This window comes from Rhinopithecus bieti, unplaced genomic scaffold (assembly GCF_001698545.2).
Source record: "Rhinopithecus bieti isolate Rb0 unplaced genomic scaffold, ASM169854v2 scaffold_23816, whole genome shotgun sequence".
Lineage (NCBI taxonomy): Eukaryota > Metazoa > Chordata > Mammalia > Primates > Cercopithecidae > Rhinopithecus > Rhinopithecus bieti.
Window position 1 is genome coordinate 1,743,317 of NW_016811019.1, and position 19,743 is coordinate 1,763,059.

Below are 19,743 nucleotides of genomic sequence, written 5' to 3' on the forward strand. Positions count from 1 at the left end.
TATATATATATATATAATGCTAAATCTGACTTGCTGATATTAGTTATTAGAACTTTTGCATCTAAATTCATGAGAGAGATTGCCCTATGATTTTTTTGTAATAACTTTGTCAGGTTTTGGCATCAAGTTTTATGTTGCTCTTAGAGACATTTTCCTTTTTTTTTCTATTCTTTGAAAGACTTTATATACTATTGGTGTTATTTTTTCTTACATTTTGTTAAGGAATTCCCTGGTGAAGCTCTTTGGGCCTTCTCTGTGGGAAGGTTTTAATTTCTGATCCAGTTTCTTTGATCAGCATAAGCTGTTCAGATTTCCTGTTTCTTCTTGGGTCACTTTTGGTATGTTGCATTTTGCAGTTTGTTCATTTTATGTAAACTCACATTTAAAGTTTGAAATTTTTTTTTTTTCCTTTGAGACAGAGTCTCGCTATGTCGCCCAGGCTGGAGTGCAGTGGCGTGATCTCAGCTCACTGCAATGCAAGCTCCGCCTCCCGGGTTCACGCCATTCTCCTGCCTCAGCCTCCCCTGGGGCTATAGGTGCCCGCCACCACACCCGGCTAATTTTTTTGTATTTTTAGTAGAGACGGGGTTTCACTGTGGTCTCGATGTCCTGACCTCATGATTCATCCGCCTCGGCCTCCCAAAGTACTGGGATTCCAGGCATGAGCCACCATGCCCGGCCTAAAGTTTGAAATTTTTTTTAGAACAGCCTACTGTCTTGTGACTAGGATGGATCAGTGATGCTGTCTCATTTTTTATTCGGATATTGGTCATTTGTGCTTGCTCTCACTCCGTTTCTGTCTCCTTGAGCAGTCTTGGTATGTTTCATCACTTTTGTGCCTTTTTTCAGAGAACCAACTTTTTGGCTTTGCTGATTTTCTCTCTTGTTCATTTGTTTTGTATTTTCATTGATTTCTGCTCATTATTATTTTCTTCCATTACTCTCTGAATTTTAGTTGTTCCTTTAGCTTCTTGAGATGAATACTTATTGATATCTTTTAGACTTCTTTTCTCTTTAAATACATTTAAGGTTAAAAAATTTCCCTCTAACCACAGGTTTAAATGTGTCCCACAAGTTTTCTTTTTCTTTTCTTTGTTTGTATTTTTTTTTGTTTTGCTTTTGTATTTTTTTTTCCTTTATACCCCACAAGTTTTGATATGTTATATTTTCATTATCATTTCAATTCAAATATTGTTAATTTCCATTGTGTTATCTTCTTTGGCCCATGGGTTTGTTTTATAAGTGTACTAATTAATTTCCAAAAATGTTGATACTCAGTTTTTTTGTTTTAAGTTACTAATTTATAGCTTAATTCCATATGGTCAGAGAATATGACTCAGCATGTGGTCGGTTTTTATAAATATTCCATGTGCATTAAATGTGGATTTTGCATTTGTTGGCTCTTATATTCTATATATATCAAATAGGCCTAGTGTGTTCATCATGTTGTTTAAATATCTTATATCCTTAGCTGGGTGTGGTGGCACATGCCTGTAATCCCAGCTATGTGGGAGGCTGAGGCAGGAGAATCACTTGAACCTGGGAGGCAGAGGTTGCAGTGAGCCGAGATCCTGTCACTCCACTCCAGCCTGGGCAACAGAGCGAAACTCTGTCTCAAAAAAAAAATCTTACATCCTTACTGATTTCCTTGACTACTTGCTTGTTTTGTTACTGAAATAGATTTGTTAAAATCTCCCACTGTGATTGTAGATGAATTTTCCCCTTTTATTCTATGTTTCTTTATATATTGGGTGGAAACAAATTTAGGATTACTGTATCTTCCTGATTTAGTTGACTTTTTATTATTATGAAATATTCCTTTTAATTTGTTTTTTTTTTTTTTTTTTTTTTTTTTTTTTTTTTTTTTTTGAGATGGAGTCTCGCTCTGTCACCCAGGCTGGCGGGTGCAGTAGCACAATCTGCCAGTCACTGCAAGCTCCGCCTCTCGCGCGGTTCACACCGATTCTCCTGCCTCAGCCTCCGAGTAGCTGGGGACTACAGGCGCCCGCCAACGCGACGGCCGCCGGCTAAGTTTTTGTATTTTCTGAGTAGGAGATGCGGGGTTTCACCATGTTAAGCCAGGGTGTCTCGATCTGCCTGACCCTCGTGTCCACCGCGTCGCGGCCGTCCCAAAGTGTTGGGAATACAGGCATTGAGCCCACGCGGCCGGGCGCCCTTGAAGGTGTTGAGGTTAGGAGCCTGGTCTTGCCTTAAAATCGGCGCTTTGGACATTGGGGCCAGTGCGGGTGGCTTATGCCTGTCGAATCCCAAGCGCTTTGTGGAGCCTGGGGGAGAGGCCATCACTTGAAGCCCAGGGATTTAGGAATCAGCGCTGGGCAACATAAGTGAGAGGCCCCCCCCCATCTTTAAAAACAAAAAATAAAAATTAAAAGGGGGAAAATCTACTTGATGAAATCCTAGACAGCAGTATATCTGGGTGGAAACATTTGCAGGGGTAAAGTATTGTATTTATTTATTTTTTGAGATCGTGTAGTCTTCGCGTTTGGTCCGCCCAGGCTTGAGTGCTTAGTGGGCGTCGGTCTCCCAGCTCACTGCAAAAACTCGTTGACCTTCCTGGGTTCAGCCCGCCATTCTCCGTTCCGTCAGGCCTCTGGCAGTAGCTGGGGACTACCAGGGCATGCTACCACGCGGCCCAGCCTAATTTTTTTTTTTTTTTTTTTTTTTTTGTATTTTTTAGTAGAAGACGGGGGTTCACCCTGTTAGCCAGGGAGTGTCACGACTTCTTACTCTATGCATCCGCCCACTCTCAGCCTCCCAACAGTGCTGGAGAGCAGCGTGAGCCAGCCGGACGCGCCGGCCCGTTTTTTGTAGACGTGAAGTTTGCTGTGTGCCTCGCCGGGGGCTGGAGTGCGAGTGGTGCTATCTCTGCTCACTGGAACCTGCCGGCCCCCGGGGTTCAAGCGATCGGGTGGCCGCGCGAGCGCGCGCAAGTAGCTGGGAGGACGAGCGCGACAGGCCACCCAGCGCGTCGGCTAATTTATATTAGCCGAGACATAGGTATAGTAGTATGGTGTGGTGTGTAGTTAGTATAATATAAGTAAGTATATATATTTTTTTTTTTTTTTTTGTTTTTTTTTTCCTGAGGGGTGGACGTGAGTCGCGCTCTGTCGCCGCAGGGATGGAGTGCAGTGCCGGATCTCAGCTCACCTGCACAGCTGCCGCCTCCCGTTCCCGCCCATTCTCTGCCTCAGCCTCCTCAAGTGCTAGGATTACAGCTGACCCACCGCGCCCGCATTTTATTTTTAGTAGAGACGGGGTTTCACCACGGTGGCCGGGCTGGTCTCAAACGCCTGACCTCAGGTGATCTGCCTGCCTCGGCCTCCCAAAGTTCTGGGATTACAGGCATGAGCCACTGTACCCGGCCTGCAGGGTAAGTTTTTTCTATCTTTCTGCTTCCAATCTTTAAATGACCTTACATTTAAGGTATTCTTCTTGTAAGTAGCATATAGTTAGGTATTTTTAATCCAACTTGACAATTGTCTATTATTTATTATTATTATTATTATTATTTTTCGAGACAGAGTCTTGCTCTGTCACCCAGGCTGGAGTGCAGTGGTGAGATCTCAGCTCACTGCAATTTCTGCCTCCTGGCTTCAAACAATTCTCATGCCTCAGCCTCCCAAGTAGGTGAGACTACAGGCGTGCACCACCATGCCTGGCTAATTTTTGTATTTTGAGTAGAGACGGGTGTTTCACCATGTTGGCCAGGCTGGTCTTGAACTCCTGGCCTCAAGTGATCTGCTGGTCCCAGCCTGCTAAAGTGCTGGGATTATAGGTGTGAGCCACTATGCCTGGCCAATGTTTGTGTTTTAATTGGAGTATTTAGTCCATGACCTTTTTTTTTTTTTTTTTTAAGACAGAGTCTCACTCTGTCACCCAGGCTAGAGTGCATTGGCACTATCTTGGCTCACTGCAACCTCTGCCTCCTAGTTCAAGCAATTCTCCTGCCTCAGCTTCCTGAGTAGCTGGGATTTCAGGGGCCCGCCACCACACAGAGCTAATTTTTTGTATTTTTAGTAGAGACGGGGTTTCACCATGTTGGCCAGTCTGGTCTCGAACTCCTGACTTCATGGTCCGCCCGCCTTGGCCTCCCAAAGTGCTGGAATTACAGGCGTGAGCCACCGCACCCAGCAAGTCCATTAACTTTTAATGTGATTACTGATCTGTTTGGATCTCAGTCTACCATAGTATTTCATTGTCTTTATTTGTCACATATAGTCAACATTCCTTTAGCGTTAGACACATATTTACCCTTTTCATTGCTCTTCATTTCCTACATTTCTACATTTCCATCTGTGATTATTTTCTTTCAGTTAAGTAGCTCCTTTTGGTACTTCTTTTGGTATTGCTGGCAGTAAAATCTCTATATTTGTCTGAAAACATCTTTATTTCACTATGTTTTTTATTTTTTAAGAATATATTTGGTGAGTATATAGTTAGATATTAGAATTTATTTTTTTTTTTTTTTTTTTTTTTTTTTTTTTTTTTGAGACGGAGTCTCGCTCTGTCACCCAGGCTGGAGTGTAGTGGCCGGATCTCAGCTCACTGCAAGCTCTGCCTCCCGGGTTCACGCCATTCTCCTGCCTCAGGCTCCCGAGTAGCTGGGACTACAGGCGCCTGCCACCTCGCCCGGCTAGTTTTTTGTATTTTTTAGTAGACACGGGGTTTCACCATGTTAGCCAGGATGGTCTTGATCTCCTGACCTTGTGATCCGCCCGTCTCGGCCTCCCAAAGTGCTGGGATTGCAGGCTTGAGCCACCGCGCCCGGCCAAAATTTATTTTCTTTCAAACTTTGTATCATTTTGTTGTCTTCTGGGGCCATAGAATCTGTCAGGTGTGAGGTGTTGGCCTTATTAGTCACGTGTTAGTCTTATGTTTGTGAATATAATATGTCTTTTTCCTTGGACTGAAGGGTTTGTCTTTGGTTTTTAACAATTTTATATCAATGTGGCTAAGCATGATATTTTTTTTAATCCTCCTTGGTGCTTGTAAAGCTTCTTTAATTACGTGATGTTTTTCATCTGTTTTACAACATTGGCCAATATCTCTTTAAATAGTGCATCTTCTCATTTTTTCTCTATTTCTGGGGCTCCCAGGTATGGTTTTGTTTGTTTGTTTTCTGTGACCTATGTCTTACTAATTTTCTTTTTTTTTTTTTTTTTTTTTTTTTTTTTTTTTTTTTTTTTTTGAGAGGGAGTCTGGCTCTGTCGCCCAGGCTGGAGGTCAGTGGCCGGATCTCAGCTCACTGCAAGCTCTGCCTCCCGGGTTTACCCCATTCTCCTGCCTCAGCCTCCCAAGTAGCTGGGACTACAGGCGCCCGCCACCTCGCCCGGCTAGCTTTTGTATTTTTTAGTAGAGACGGGGTTTCACCGTGTTAGCCAGGATGGTCTCGAACTCCTGACCTCGTGATCCGCCCGTCTCGGCCTCCCAAAGTGCTGGGATTACAGGCTTGAGCCACCGCGCCCGGCCCTTACTAATTTTCTAATCTTACTTTTTTCTCTGTACTTTAATCTGGATATGAAAATATGCCTATTTTCCACTCCACGTAAGATCTTATTTGTCTAGTTGGCTTTAAAATCTATTAAAATTCTAATTTGAGTTACGTATTTTTTTTTGGTTCTAAGATTTCCATCTGGTTCTTTATAGATTCCAGCTCTTTGGTCTGAGTTTCCATCTTTTAGCCTGTTTTAGTGGCCATGCTCCATCATTCAGATAGCTGAATCCCCTGGCATCCGTTCTGTGGTCTTCTTTTTCCTCTCGGCTTTCAGTCTTCTGTTTCTCTTTCCTGGTATGCCTGTAGTTTTTTTTTCTTTTTTTCTTTTTTTTTTTTTAATTCAATGATGAGTATTGTGTATGAAAAAATATATGGAGGCCAGGTGCAGTGGCTCACACCTGTAATCCCAGCACTTGTGGGAGGCCAAGGTGGATGGATCACCTGAGGTCAGCAGTTCAAGACCAGCCTGGCCAACATGGTGAAACCCCGTCTTTACTAAAAATACAAAGATTAGCCAGGTGTGGTGGCGGGTGCCTATAATCCCAGCTACTCCAGAGGCTGAGGCAGGAGAATCACTTGAACCTGGGAGGCAGAAGTTGCAGTGAGCCGAGATCGAGCCATTGCACTCCAGCCTGGGTAACAAGAGCAAAACTCGATCTGGAAAAAAGAAAGGAAGGGAAGAGGAGGTGAGGGGAGGCGATATGGGTTCTGAGGAGGCGATATGGGTTCTGAGTATGTTATCTTCCTCCAGAGGAAATTTTAGTCTTTCTGGCAGGTAGATAGCGTATGGGCACATCACCTTAATTCAGTTGAGGTGGTCTATTTCCGGTTTCCATTGCTCCTAGGGCATAGCGTTTTTTAGGACCTTCAATTGAAAGTTTGGGAGTGTGTTGGGGACGGGTCTATTAAGGCTCCTCTTCCCTGGCAGGCCCTGAAATCCACATTTTGTTCTAGCAAAATCTCTCCTTGGCTTTTTTCCCCTTTAGCAGCTTCTTTTTTTTTTTTGAGACAGTCTCGCTCTGTCGCCCAGGCTAGAGTGCAGTGGCGCAATCTCGGCTCACTGAAACCTCCACCTCCCGGATTCAAGCAATTCTCCTTCCTGCCTCAGCCTCCTGAGTAGCNAAACTGTACTTTTTTTTTTTTTTGAGACAGAGTCTCGCTCTGTCGCCCAGGCTGGAGGTCAGTGGCCGGATCTCAGCTCACTGCAAGCTCTGCCTCCCGGGTTTACCCCATTCTCCTGCCTCAGCCTCCCAAGTAGCTGGGACTACAGGCGCCCGCCACCTCGCCCGGCTAGCTTTTTGTATTTTTTAGTAGAGACGGGGTTTCACCGTGTTAGCCAGGATGGTCTCGAACTCCTGACCTCGTGATCCGCCCGTCTCGGCCTCCCAAAGTGCTGGGATTACAGGCTTGAGCCACCGCGCCCGGCCCTTACTAATTTTCTAATCTTACTTTTTTCTCTGTACTTTAATCTGGATATGAAAATATGCCTATTTTCCACTCCACGTAAGATCTTATTTGTCTAGTTGGCTTTAAAATCTATTAAAATTCTAATTTGAGTTACGTATTTTTTTTTGGTTCTAAGATTTCCATCTGGTTCTTTATAGATTCCAGCTCTTTGGTCTGAGTTTCCATCTTTTAGCCTGTTTTAGTGGCCATGCTCCATCATTCAGATAGCTGAATCCCCTGGCATCCGTTCTGTGGTCTTCTTTTCCTCTCGGCTTTCAGTCTTCTGTTTCTCTTTCCTGGTATGCCTGTAGTTTTTTTTTCTTTTTTTCTTTTTTTTTTTTTAATTCAATGATGAGTATTGTGTATGAAAAAATATATGGAGGCCAGGTGCAGTGGCTCACACCTGTAATCCCAGCACTTGTGGGAGGCCAAGGTGGATGGATCACCTGAGGTCAGCAGTTCAAGACCAGCCTGGCCAACATGGTGAAACCCCGTCTTTACTAAAATACAAAGATTAGCCAGGTGTGGTGGCGGGTGCCTATAATCCCAGCTACTCCAGAGGCTGAGGCAGGAGAATCACTTGAACCTGGGAGGCAGAAGTTGCAGTGAGCCGAGATCGAGCCATTGCACTCCAGCCTGGGTAACAAGAGCAAAACTCGATCTGGAAAAAAGAAAGGAAGGGAAGAGGAGGTGAGGGGAGGCGATATGGGTTCTGAGGAGGCGATATGGGTTCTGAGTATGTTATCTTCCTCCAGAGGAAATTTTAGTCTTTCTGGCAGGTAGATAGCGTATGGGCACATCACCTTAATTCAGTTGAGGTGGTCTATTTCCGGTTTCCATTGCTCCTAGGGCATAGCGTTTTTTAGGACCTTCAATTGAAAGTTTGGGAGTGTGTTGGGGACGGGTCTATTAAGGCTCCTCTTCCCTGGCAGGCCCTGAAATCCACATTTTGTTCTAGCAAAATCTCTCCTTGGCTTTTTTCCCCTTTAGCAGCTTCTTTTTTTTTTTGAGACAGTCTCGCTCTGTCGCCCAGGCTAGAGTGCAGTGGCGCAATCTCGGCTCACTGAAACCTCCACCTCCCGGATTCAAGCAATTCTCCTTCCTGCCTCAGCCTCCTGAGTAGCTGGGGTCACAGGTGCACGCCACCACACCTGGCTAATTTTTGTATTTTTAGCAGAAATAGGGTTTCTTTTTTTTTTTTTTTTTGAGATGGAGTCTTGCTCTGCTGCCCAGGCTGGAGTGCAGTGGCCGGCTCTCAGCTCACTGCAAGCTCCGCCTCCTGGGTTCACGCCATTCTCCTGTCTCAGCCTCCCGAGTAGCTGGGACTACAGGCGCCCGCCTCGTCGCCCGGCTAGTTTTTTTTTTGTATTTTTTAGTAGAGACGGGGTTTCACCGTATTAGCCAGGATAGTCTCGATCTCCTGACCTCATGATCCGCCCGTCTCGGCCTCCCAAAGTGCTGGGATTACAGGCTTGAGCCACCGCGCCCGGCCAGAAACAGGGTTTCACCATGTTGGTCAGGCTGGTCTCAAACTCCTAACCTCGTGATCCACCCGCCTCAGCCTCCCAAAGTGCTGGGATTACAGGCGTGAGCCACTGTGCCCGGCCAAGCAGCTTCTTTCTGTGTGGTTTCTCAGTCCCCAGTCACACCTCATTCCCCAGTTTAGGAATTAGCAAATGCCGGGAGGGCAGATTGCAAGCAGAATGTTGAGTTCCCTTTTCTATGGGATCTTGGCCCATAGAAAGTCTGCTTTGATACCATTAATGTCCAGGGTTTATTCTGGATGGAGTTTTTTTTTATTTATGCTGCGGAGTCTAGCTTACGCCTTTCTATGTGGCCCAGTGTGCCTTGCCTGTGAATAAGGAAATGCTCTGAGGCCAGAGGCTGCAGGGAAGCCAGCTGACTTCAGAGCATTTGTCACTCTTCTCCAGTCCTGGCTATTTAGATCCTTGTGGAATGCCTTCAAACCATTTGCTCTCTTTGCTTGCCTATTTCTTTTTGGTATTTTATCCACCTTGCGTAGTTGTTCTCAGAGGGCGGGTTGGCCTGGTACCTTCTGCTGGGCCATAGCTAGCAGCGTAAGCCTTGGAGCCCTGGCATTTGAAACCCCACACTGTCCAAGGCCAACTTCCCCAGCCTTGCCTCTAGCCACCTGTTTTGTCCACCCTGTGCTTAGCCTAGACTTTCCACACAACCTTTTCTTGCTACTTTCTCAGTTCTCTCCATCCATCAAAATTCGAATTGTTCTTCAGACCCATACAATCTCCACTTCTGATTCCTGGCATTGTGACCCATGATATTCTTCCTCTGCTGTAAACTCATAGCAATAACTGGCCGGCCACTGTAGCGTTGATGTATCACATCATGTGCCCTGCATTTAGCTTTTATCCAGTTGGGTGAGGGTGGGGACGTTGTGGTGCACACCTTTGTACCTAGATCGATTTGCTGCATATCTTGCAGGTGAAAGCACGTATTGCCAATGTAGAACCCAACCGAACAGTGGAGGTCAATGAGCAAGAAGCATTGGAAGAGAAACTGGAAAACGTGAAAGCCGTTCTGCAGGCGTATCATTTTACAGGTTTCGTTTGTTTTTTTAACCTAATTTAGTCTGGGTCTGTCTCTAGTGAGTTTGCTAGATGTGTTATTATTAGTCCTGGACTTATTTCATAATTTATAGTATTTTACACCCTGTGCCCTCCTCTCTCTCTCTCTCTCTCTCTCTCTCTCACATACACACACACACACATATACACACACACACAGCTGACATGCTATTTGTAGGCCTATCTTCACCTACAAGATTGGCTTCTTTGTACAGCAGCTGAGTTGGTGGCTGGCTTATTCCATTCATTTTAACAGTTCGTCATGTGCCAGACCCTGTACTATAACTGCCTTTACTGCTGGCTTGTTTTATGCTGCTAGTGAAGTAATTTGAACTTCTCAAGTCTCTGTTTCACCATAAGTAGGGATTTATTCTCCCATCTATGCCACAAGATAATTGTGGGAAGAACTGGGGACTATGACAAATTATTTCGCACTCAGAAAAAAAGAATAGCTATAAATTAGATTTTTGGCCTTGCACAGTGGCTCATGCCTGTAATCCCATCACTTTGGGAGGCTGAGGCAGGATTACTTAAGTCCAGGAGTTCGAGACCAGCCTGGGCAACACAGCAAGATCTCATTTCAACTAAAAATTAAAAAATGAGCCAGATGAGGTGGCATGCGCTTGTGGTCCCAGCTATTCAGGAGGCCGAGATGGGGGGATTGCTTAAGCCCAGGAAGTTGAGATTGCAGTGAGCTGAGATCGTGCCACTGCTCTCCAGCCTACGGAAAAAAAAAAAAATTTTCTCAATACTTTGATATTTAGGATGTTTTTTCATTTTTACCATTCTTCCATGGTTTTAACAACTCAAAGTGAGCCGGAGTCAAGGGGAAGAATGAGCCTGTGATACTCATTCAGCAAACATTTGTTTACAAAGTATACATATTCTGGGCACTGTGGAAGCTACTGGAGGCACAGATGAGTAAGATGTCACCTTGGCCTGCTGTCTGTTGAGGTGTCTTCTCGTTTGCCTCAGGACTCAGTGGTAAGCTGACCAGCCGAGGAGTTTGTGTCTGCATCAGTACTGCTTTTGAGGGGAACCTATTGGCTTCCTATTTTGTGGACCTTGTCATACAGAAACCACTCCGGATACATCACCATTCAGTCCCAGTCTTCATTCCTCTGGAAGAAATAGCTGCAAAATACTTACAGACCAACATCCAGCACTTCCTGTTCAGTCTCTGCGAATACCTGAATGCTTACTCTGGGAGGAAGTACCAGGCAGACCGGCTTCAGGTGTCTCTCTGGGATGTTATATGCCTCATTTGTGGGCCTAAGATAAAAGGGGAAAGGGGGGATGTTTTTTGTATTTTCAGTGTTTCCTAACTCTGAGTTAGCAGTTTGACCATTACCTTTCCGATGCTTCTTATTTATATAAAAGCACTATCCCACCCTCTTTTCTTTTGAAACTCTGGATGGCTTTGAAGCTTGGGTACTGGTTAAAGGATTATGCACCCTTGAATGGTGGTCTTCAAGCTTTTATCATAAGATTGTACAGAGTGCAGTTGCTATACTTTTGATTCAACAAGGATTTATAGAGTGCCTACTATGTACCGTACCAAGTGCCTTGCCGAACCTTGGGTATAGATCTCATTAGAAAGAGAAGAAGGATTTCTGCAGTGCCGTGGAAGAATGCTGTCCAACTTCCCCTAAACTCTAGCCTACCTTTTTGGGTTGCAGTGGAGCTAAGTTTGGGTGAAAAAAGTAATGGGGAAATGAATGCATATGGCTGTAAGTGACCCCTACGAGCTTAGCATTTCCTCCTCTATGTATTTGGAATCACCCTGCAGCTCTCAGTTGTAGGTTTAACTTAAATTGAAATGTGGATGCAGTCATGAAGCATCTTACCTTTGTAACGTCAGTGAAGTTTTTGCAGCAACAGTCTCTTGTGGAGCTGTACCCCTGGCCATTTAGGCCTGTAGGGCTTTGCGGGCTGCCACTGACTCTTAGTTATCTTACACATCTTTTTCATTAGTCCTTCTTTCAGAACTTTTTCTGCCCCTCATTTATTTCTCTGAAATGTAATTGATGGGCCTCTTTTTGGTTGACATAATTGAAGTGTCAGTAAACACCACCTTTGGAACTGCAGTCATCCTGTACTTCATTTTGTTCCTCACCCCTCTCAGAGTGACTTTGCAGCCCTCCTGACTGGGCCCTTGCAGAGAAACCCACTGTGTAACTTGCTGTCATTTACTTACAAACTGGACCCAGGTGGTCAGTCGTTCCCGTTCTGTGCTAGATTGCTGTATAAGGACCTCACAGCAACTCTTCCCACTGACGTCACCGTGACATGTCAAGGTAAGAAGGGTGCCTCGGTGCAGCAATTCTCATATCCCAGTTTATTCGAGTAAAACAGGGAAAACAGGTAGAATCCATGAAGTAGGCCTTTTGAGACACTTTGTTTTCATAAATAAGCTATGTGTTACTCAGACTGCTAAGACAGAACATTCTTTTGAGATGGAGTCTGGCTCTGTTGCCCAGGCTGGGGTGCAGTGGCGCAGTCTCGGCTCACTGCAAGCTCCGCCTCCTGGGTTCACACCATTCTCCTGCCTCAGCCTCCTGAGTAGCTGGGACTACAGGCGCCCGCCACCACACCCGGCTAATTTTTTTGTATTTTTTAGTAGAGATGGGGTTTCACCGTGTTAACCAGGATGGTCTTGATATTCTGGCCTCGTGATCTGCCTGCCTTGGCCTCCCAAAGTACTGGGATTACAGGCATGAGCCACTGTGCCCAGCCAGAACATTCTTGTTTCTACCAATCTTTTCCTTCCTCTTTGTAAATAGTAAACATGATTGTCCCCATTTTCCCTCCTTATTTGCCCACCCACCTCTGCCAGTGTTCTTGCAGCCTATAATTGTTTTCATTGGGGGCCCTGCTTCAGGAAAGACACCTAATGATAAGGCTGAGTCATGGGTCAGTTATGGTGAATGGAGCCAGAAGACTCATTTCACTACGAAGACAAATGGACATGACGTGCCAGCACACACTTACTCCTCCCTGTGAAGCAGTCTCTTAAATGGAAATTCTTCCAGACTGGCTGAGAGACTTTTTGGTGAACCTGTTTCAGTTAAATGTGACATGGGCAATAATGAAAATTGGGTAAAATGTTTTAGGAGGCAGAAATTTTGAAGCTGCCCCAGATTTCCCACCATCGGTCTTTGATTTCTCTGGGCAGTCTGGTTCAAGTCCCCAGTCTCTAGATTGCATTGGTCCAATAAGGGGCAGCCTTAGTGCAGACCCCCCCACCAAAACAAACTGTATGGGTCCAATGGGTCCAGAATATCAGTGATCCAGGCTCCGATTCCCCCAGCTGCACTGAATGAGATTGGTGGAATCTTTCTTTTTAGGAGAGGAAGCATTATCCACTTCATGGGAGGAGCAACGAGCATCTCATGAAACTCTGTTCTGTACGAAGCCCCTGCATCAAGTGTTTGCCTCATTTGCAAGAAGAGAAAAGTTGGATGGGTCTGGTCTCCTAATAGATTGTTTTCACTGCACTGGGAACACCTCAGAGGTAAGTAACCAGTACTGAAGACAGTGCCAGACAGGTGGGGCCCTTCTGATGAAGAGAGACACCTACCTTTTTCATCTGGATAGAAGAGCAGGTTTGAGTATAGACACTGGCATTTTTGAACAGTTCCCATGATTTCCTGGTCACTTCTTAAAATGCTCAAGATCATGTTTTTTAAAGGTATTAATTGATCATACATTTTAGTTGAAAATCATTTGTGGGGCAATAAAAGCCATTTTTTGAAAAAGGTGTATCACTCAAGAAGTACTTATGAAAAAAATAGGGAAAAATACCAAATTATTGAGGGCATTAAGTTGTCACAGTAACTGCTACTTTTTTTTTTTGGAGACAGAGTCTCGCTCTGTTGCCCAGGCTGGAGTGCAGTGGCGCGATCTCGGCTCACTGCAAGCTCCGCCTCCCGGGTTCACGCCATTCTCCTGCCTCAGCCTCCTGAGTAGCTGGGACTACAGGCACCCGCCACTGCGCCCGGCTAATTTTTTTTTTTTTGTATTTTAGTAGAGACGGGGTTTCACTGTGGTCTCGATCTCCTGACCTTGTGATCCGCCCGCCTCGGCCTCCCAAAGTGCTGGGATTACAGGCGTGAGCCACCGTGCCCGGCCAAATGCTACTAATTTAATGGCAGGAATAGAGATGCCAAAAATCCTAAAATTTTAAAAGGGCTCTCACAGAAATGTAGCACTCCACTCAAACTGCAGTAGCTTGATTGTGTTGAGAAACACTGATATAAATAAATGGAAAAACAACCCACATTCACTAATGAAGATAATAAAGAAGACCCAATGTTTTTTTTAAAGGAAAGTATTTCTAGCTTTTATGGAAGCTTTAAGTAATTTTTCCTCATTTTCCTCTTTGAAACTTTTGAAAAGGAAGTTCTTCGGTGTTTGGTTAGGTGCAGTGTATTCTAGGCCACTGCTTTATAAACATGGTGTGAGAAAGCAGTAGGATAAAATAATCAGCATTCAATCTGTCTCATATTTTGTTTTTCTAAAACAGTTTAGTAGAGCTCTGAATGTACTAAGAAGTCCCCGCTGAAAAAGCACGGTTAGAAATCTGCCCATAAACTCAGGGGGACTCAGGCGCCCCCTGGGTCTTCCCTCTCCTGCAGGCTCTGAGGTTAGTGTCCCAATTTGCTGGCACCCCTGGTTCCTTGGCGTGTGGGTCAGATATGAAGACCTGTGTCTGGCTGACCAGGTTCTCCTGTTTTTGTCCCTAGCTCTCCCTTGCCCAGGCACAGATAGGAGTCAGGAGTCATGACTGGCCCAAGACCACATTCAGACTTAACCTGCAATGGCCACTTCCTAGACCTCACGGTCATGAAGTAACCTCCATGTGGGAGAGCTCCGGGAACAGTGCAGGGGACTAAAGCCAGCTTGGAGTACCCTTTAGAAGAAAGCAGTTGAAGAATAAAAGAGGGCCAGGCTGTAGGAGTTCCGGGGTACAGTGAGCTATGATGAGACCTTCAAGCTCCTGCCTTCCAGGCCTATGGTGGGGACCAGTGGCATGAGTCAGCAAAGTACAGCACTCCTCAGATAAGTGATATTACCACAGTTTCCACCATCACTTTCAAGTTGATTAAAGCTTTTAATAAAACAGTCTTGTTCTTTACCAATACCTGTAAATTCTCTTAAAGCAGTAGCAAAGGCGACTGTAGCAAGAGCTCAAAAGGCAAGGCAATGTCGGAGTGTATTTAACAGAAGATTAAAAATATAAATGTAGAAGATCTGTTTATATATTTTTCTTTCAGAAATAAACCCCCCCTCCCCTGCCAGGTGAAAGGAAATATTGCACTTTCTGCTCTCATGACTAAGGGGACGGGGGTTCCAGAAGAACCTTTCAAGATGATGAGGAACACCAGGACGAGGGCCATCTCACCTCACTTGGACCACGTGGAGACCACCAGGTATCCTGCTTGACCTCCCTTCAGAATGGGAGCAAAACGTTTGCCAGCCATGTCCCGCCCCACCAAGCCCCGTCTGAAGCAGAGCTTCCCCGCCTGTGTTCCCTCCACAGTCCCGGTCAGCCCAGTGGCAAAGGCCGCTTCGTCCCAGCTCTGCCACCCTCCTGCTCACAGTGGCCAGGGCCCCTCAGGGGCAAGGATAGCAGAGATTGGAACGAGGGCTGTAGAAGGACTGTTCAGCCCTACGCCTAAGACCCCTACGCTGGGGACGCTACAGGCACATGGAGGAATAGCAGGGCCACCCTCAGAGTTCACACATCCACGAGCAAACAAAGGCTGAGGAGATTTCTAAACCTAAAGTCCGCCAGTGTGCACTTCAATCCAGGAAGGCCAGGACGTCCTTCAGTTCCAAAAAATAAATGCTCCCAGTTTGGACTGTTGCAGGCTTGAGGCCGTTCAGGAGTTGTCTACCACCTGGTGGGGCAGTGTGACAGAGGGGCCGTTGGGGAAGGTGGCTGGCTTGTCCCGCCCCTTCAAGAAGAAGGTCAGCAGCTCCCCCTTCCCCTTCACAAAGATGGGGCCCCGCCTCACAAAGCGGAAGCCGTACTCTCGGAGGATGACTTGGGTTTCTTCTACCACCTGTAGAGGGATGGGGAGCAAGAATGTGGCGTTACTGGGGGAGCCTAGACTGAGGGCGGGTAGGGCTTTGGGTGGTTGGAGCTGAGCACTGATCCATGGGTCCCAGGCAGTACCGGGCCCTCAGCACCCTGGCCAAGCCCTTCCTTCCACCCCCAGCAAGCAGCGGGTGGGCAGGAGAGCCCTGGAGTGACTGGCTGGGGGCCTTCTCTTGCCCAGGACAGCCATGGTCACCTGGGTGGCAGCACTGTTGCCTGGAAACTGCCACTGCCTGCTCTTCTATCCCTCTGCCCCTTTCGTGGAGCTCTTCTACCAGACCCCACTGAGAGATCACAAGGTATCGGAAGGTTCATACCCAGAGGCAGGCCATACGCACCCAGAACTTCAACCCAGGTTTTGTGGATGGGTGGGAGCATTTCCTCCTGCGCTGAGGCTAGCTATTGCGGGGACTCCTTTCCACTCACCCCATGCCTCTGTCTGCGGACTTAACTGTTCGGGGCCAGGGTGGGAGGCGGGCACATGGGAAAGCACTGTTCCGAGTCTGAGCACACGCCGGCTCTGCTGCTGGACTTACCTGGATGTTGCCCATGACCCCCGTGGACTCCATCCTGCTGGCTACATTGACCGTATTGCCCCAGATGTCGTAGTGTGGTTTCCGGGCTCCGATGACCCCAGCCAGAACCCCGCCTTTGTTCATGCCTAGGGTAGAGGCATCAAGTTCAGCACAGCCACAGGCCAAACCTTGTCATGAGCCTCAGAAACCAACTCCTCTTTTATAGAACTTGTCACCAGACCTGTACCACAAAGCTCCTAATTATGTAACACATCATTGTCCTCGTTCAACTTGCCTGTATACTACTGGAGGGTGGCAGTCACGTCTCCTGTTTATCTGTGTGCTTGGCAGTGTCAGCGGCCACCCCCCCCATATGCAGATTTACTCAGCATGGTAATGGCCAGTTCTAATACACCTGGTATTTCAAATCTCCTGTGACCTCGCTCCGGAATGAGACCCCCTCAGTGGAAGAGCAGGTGATCTTAACTCCTTTCAAAGAGCAGGCTTGTCTGGGAAGCCATGCCCTCAGCAGGCACAGAAACCCCTCTGGAAATGGATCACAAACTCACTTCTCAGTCAGGCAGGCCAGGCTTCTGTTGTAAACAGTAGGCACAGTATAGCCTGACCATCACATCAGCTGGGTTTTGGTTTAGTCATCTAGAGGAGTCTGGACTAAAGGTCTTTCAGGTCCCCTCGCCTTGTGAGTGCGTGAACCTCCCCACCCAAATGCCTCAGTCCTCCTGAGCCTCCATGTCTCTCCTGCTGGTGGGCCAGGCCCCTGCCACGGCAGGCCGGCTGGGGGCGCTCACCTATGCGCAGCATGAAGTTATTGAAGGACTGGTTGTTGATGTTGGTGAGCGTATCCTTCATGGCCAGCGCAAAGTCGGCCAGGTCAGCCAGGTGCTGCCAGCGTTCTCTCTCAGACTTGTCCTCCTGTGCCAGGGGACCGTGGATAAAGTGTCAGGGGCCGCTCATCGCAGCAGGCTGCTCTGCTGCCTTCCCTGGTAGTGTTCTGGGGGTGGATTCCCCACAGCTAGATGTTCAAGGCTCCTTTCCTCCCACAAAGGAGTCAGCAGCCGCGCTAGCTCCGACTTGCCACTGTGACAAAGTTCACGTAGCAGCTCTAAGCAAAGACTGGGCAATGGGGGTAGAGGAGACGGACCCGTGAGTCTGACCGTGAGGCGGGCTCCTTCACCTTGGCTGGGCCTGGTCCTTAGGTGATTGTCAAGTTGTCCTTGTTTGGATCCCTCAACTAGGTGATAAGCACTGGAGGGGGTGACCCGCCTTGGACGTGTTTCTGTAACCTCATCCATACAATAGAGAGGGCCATGGGATGGTCTTAGAGGTAAAGCAGGATGATGATGTTTTAAGACCAGAGCTTGGGACCAGGGCTCCTACACCTCATTTTCTCTCCTGGTAGCTGAACACAGGTCTAAATTAGCTTAACAAATGAACAGGCTACCATTGACCAGAGTTCTGAAGGCCACACTTTTTAAGTTTCCCTTGTTAACAATTGCTCTCCAGTTCCTATGAAAGCACAGAGCCTTAAGGGGGCCTGGCCACAGAACACAACCATCTTAGGCCTGAGCTGTGAACAGCAGGAGGTTGTGTGTGTGTTCTGTTTCTCTGCTTGCCAGACTTTCTCAATAAACCCTACTATTTATATTTACATGGTGCTGGTGGTATGTGTCTGGGACTCCTTTGCACAGCAGTTCTTGTTTCCCGCATGGTAGGTCTGGGCTGCCAATCTCTTGCTTGGGGGCAGAGCCTCATCCCCTCTCTGGCTATTGGGGTTAGCTACCTTGTTGGAGCTGGCAAAGCCATTGGTGTTGACATCAGGGGTGACTCCTGAAGCCGCCATATACGTGCTGCCAATGGTTTTGATCTTGGTGATCACCCGGAACTTGGGATTGTCCAGGAGCTGAGGCCAGGATTCAGAAAAGAATTGTCAGCAGTCAAGGCAAATGAATGACCCAACCCAGTGACAGATGTACCTGTTTACAAGGACCCCACTAAACTCAAGAGACACTTTCCTATCATAGTTGTTACTTAGTCTACCGCTCATCTGCCACGTGATCCTGGGAGAACTTCCTGACATTCTGGGCCTCAATTTCCACCACCTCAACACTGACATAAAATCACCAGTCTCCTAGGGGGGCTGCGCGTGTGTGGAAAAGCATTCTCCCTGGTATACAGGTTACCCAATCAGTGCTGACCGGCTCTGAATTTGAGGAGAGGGTCCCAGGACAGAGAGGTCTCCAGATGTTGCTTGGCCAGTCCTTACCCTGTGACCCTGTGGGTGAGTTCCCGGGCTCCCACCTCCCCTCCCCTTCCCCAGCCCAGTAATTCCAGGTGGCTGCAGAAGTCTGTGTATTGCGGAAGGGGCTTATCTGGGATGGTGGAGCCGGTTTCTCTGGCCTCTGCAGCCTATCCTAGGATGTGATGTGGAGTGGGCCGGCTTCATCGCCAGAGTGTGGGGCTGGGTGGGGACTCACAGAGTCAAAATCTGAGATGATTTCATTGAGGAAACGCAGACACTCAATACCGCCATTGTTGATGCTCTCCTCTGTGTAGAAGTCAGCAAAGTTGGGCAGGGAGGCAAACATGACTCCAATCTCATCATACGTCTGGCTGTACAGCTCCTAAAAAGAGGCAGGGCCGAAGTGTTCAAAGCATGTCTGACTGACTGGATGATGTGCTGGAGAAATGCATCTCTCTTCCACACACGACATGTGTACTCAGCTTTTTGTATTCACACATCAGTTAGATTATCCCAGCCTTTTTTTTTTTTTTTTTTTTTTTTTAAAGAGTCTGAGTCTTGCTATGTTTCGCAGCCTGGAGTGCAGTGGCAATAAACAAGCACGATTAGGTACAATTGAAGTGCACTGCGGCCTCAAACCCCAGGTATCTGGGACCACAGGCACATGCCACTATGCCCAGCTGTAGATTATCCCAACTCTGAATAATTTAAAAATTGCTCATTGCTACTTTTTTTTTTTTTTCCTTGAGAGACGGAGTCTTGCTGTGTCACCCAGGCTGGAGTAGAGTGGCACAATCTCAGCTCACTGCAACCTCCACTTCCGGGTTCAAGTGATTCTCCTCAGTTTCCCAAGTAGCTGGGACGACAGGTGTGCACCACCACATCCAGTTAATTTTTGTATTTTTAGTAGAGACGGGGTTTCACTATATGTTGCCCAGGCTGGTCTCAAACTCCTGATCTCAGGTGATCCACTGACCTCGGCCTCCCAAAGTGCTGGGATTACAGGCGTGAGCCACTGTGCCTGGCCACTACTTTGAATCAATTTTAAAACAGCTTCTCTAGTTCCTCTAACAGCCCCAGCTGTGAGGAAGAGGGTACTGTGGAGCTGGGAACCACTTTGGCGAAGTTCACAGGCAACAGAAAGGTGTGCTCTAGAGAAAAGTCTTGTCTTCTGACACATGGCCTCAGAGCTGTATGGCCCACATCACCATGCCTACAGCACTGCCCTTTACGAGAGGCCGGAGAAACTCCTCTTTTGCTTACATTGTTTGCTGTTTAGGTTCAGCCCTACCTGGCCCCCA

The 19,743-nt window shown here is 47.1% G+C and overlaps 2 protein-coding genes across 5 annotated transcripts in view; one reads left to right on the forward strand and one right to left on the reverse strand.

Annotated features, from left to right (window-relative positions):
- The window catches only part of CENPO (centromere protein O), a 28,213-nt gene extending 10,366 nt beyond the window's left edge, over positions 1-17,847 (forward strand). Inside the window, exons 4-8 of the mRNA XM_017893332.1 lie at positions 9,422-9,539; positions 10,540-10,799; positions 11,690-11,861; positions 12,912-13,078; positions 14,841-17,847. Coding sequence (XP_017748821.1) covers positions 9,422-9,539; positions 10,540-10,799; positions 11,690-11,861; positions 12,912-13,078; positions 14,841-14,846 — 723 coding nt within the window. The 3' untranslated portion in view covers positions 14,847-17,847. The remainder of the gene's footprint in view (positions 1-9,421; positions 9,540-10,539; positions 10,800-11,689; positions 11,862-12,911; positions 13,079-14,840) is intronic.
- Positions 14,658-19,743, reverse strand: part of ADCY3 (adenylate cyclase 3) — a 106,073-nt gene continuing 100,987 nt past the window's right edge. For 3 of the 4 annotated variants that reach the window (XM_017893330.1, XM_017893327.1, XM_017893329.1), the window contains 5 exons: positions 18,678-18,824; positions 17,984-18,103; positions 16,992-17,115; positions 16,204-16,328; positions 14,658-15,632 (listed from right to left, as the gene is read on the reverse strand). In XM_017893330.1, the coding sequence (XP_017748819.1) occupies positions 15,450-15,632; positions 16,204-16,328; positions 16,992-17,115; positions 17,984-18,103; positions 18,678-18,824 (699 nt within the window). In that variant the 3' untranslated portion in view covers positions 14,658-15,449. The remainder of the gene's footprint in view (positions 15,633-16,203; positions 16,329-16,991; positions 17,116-17,983; positions 18,104-18,677; positions 18,825-19,743) is intronic. The other variant, XM_017893328.1, reaches the window with a different exon arrangement.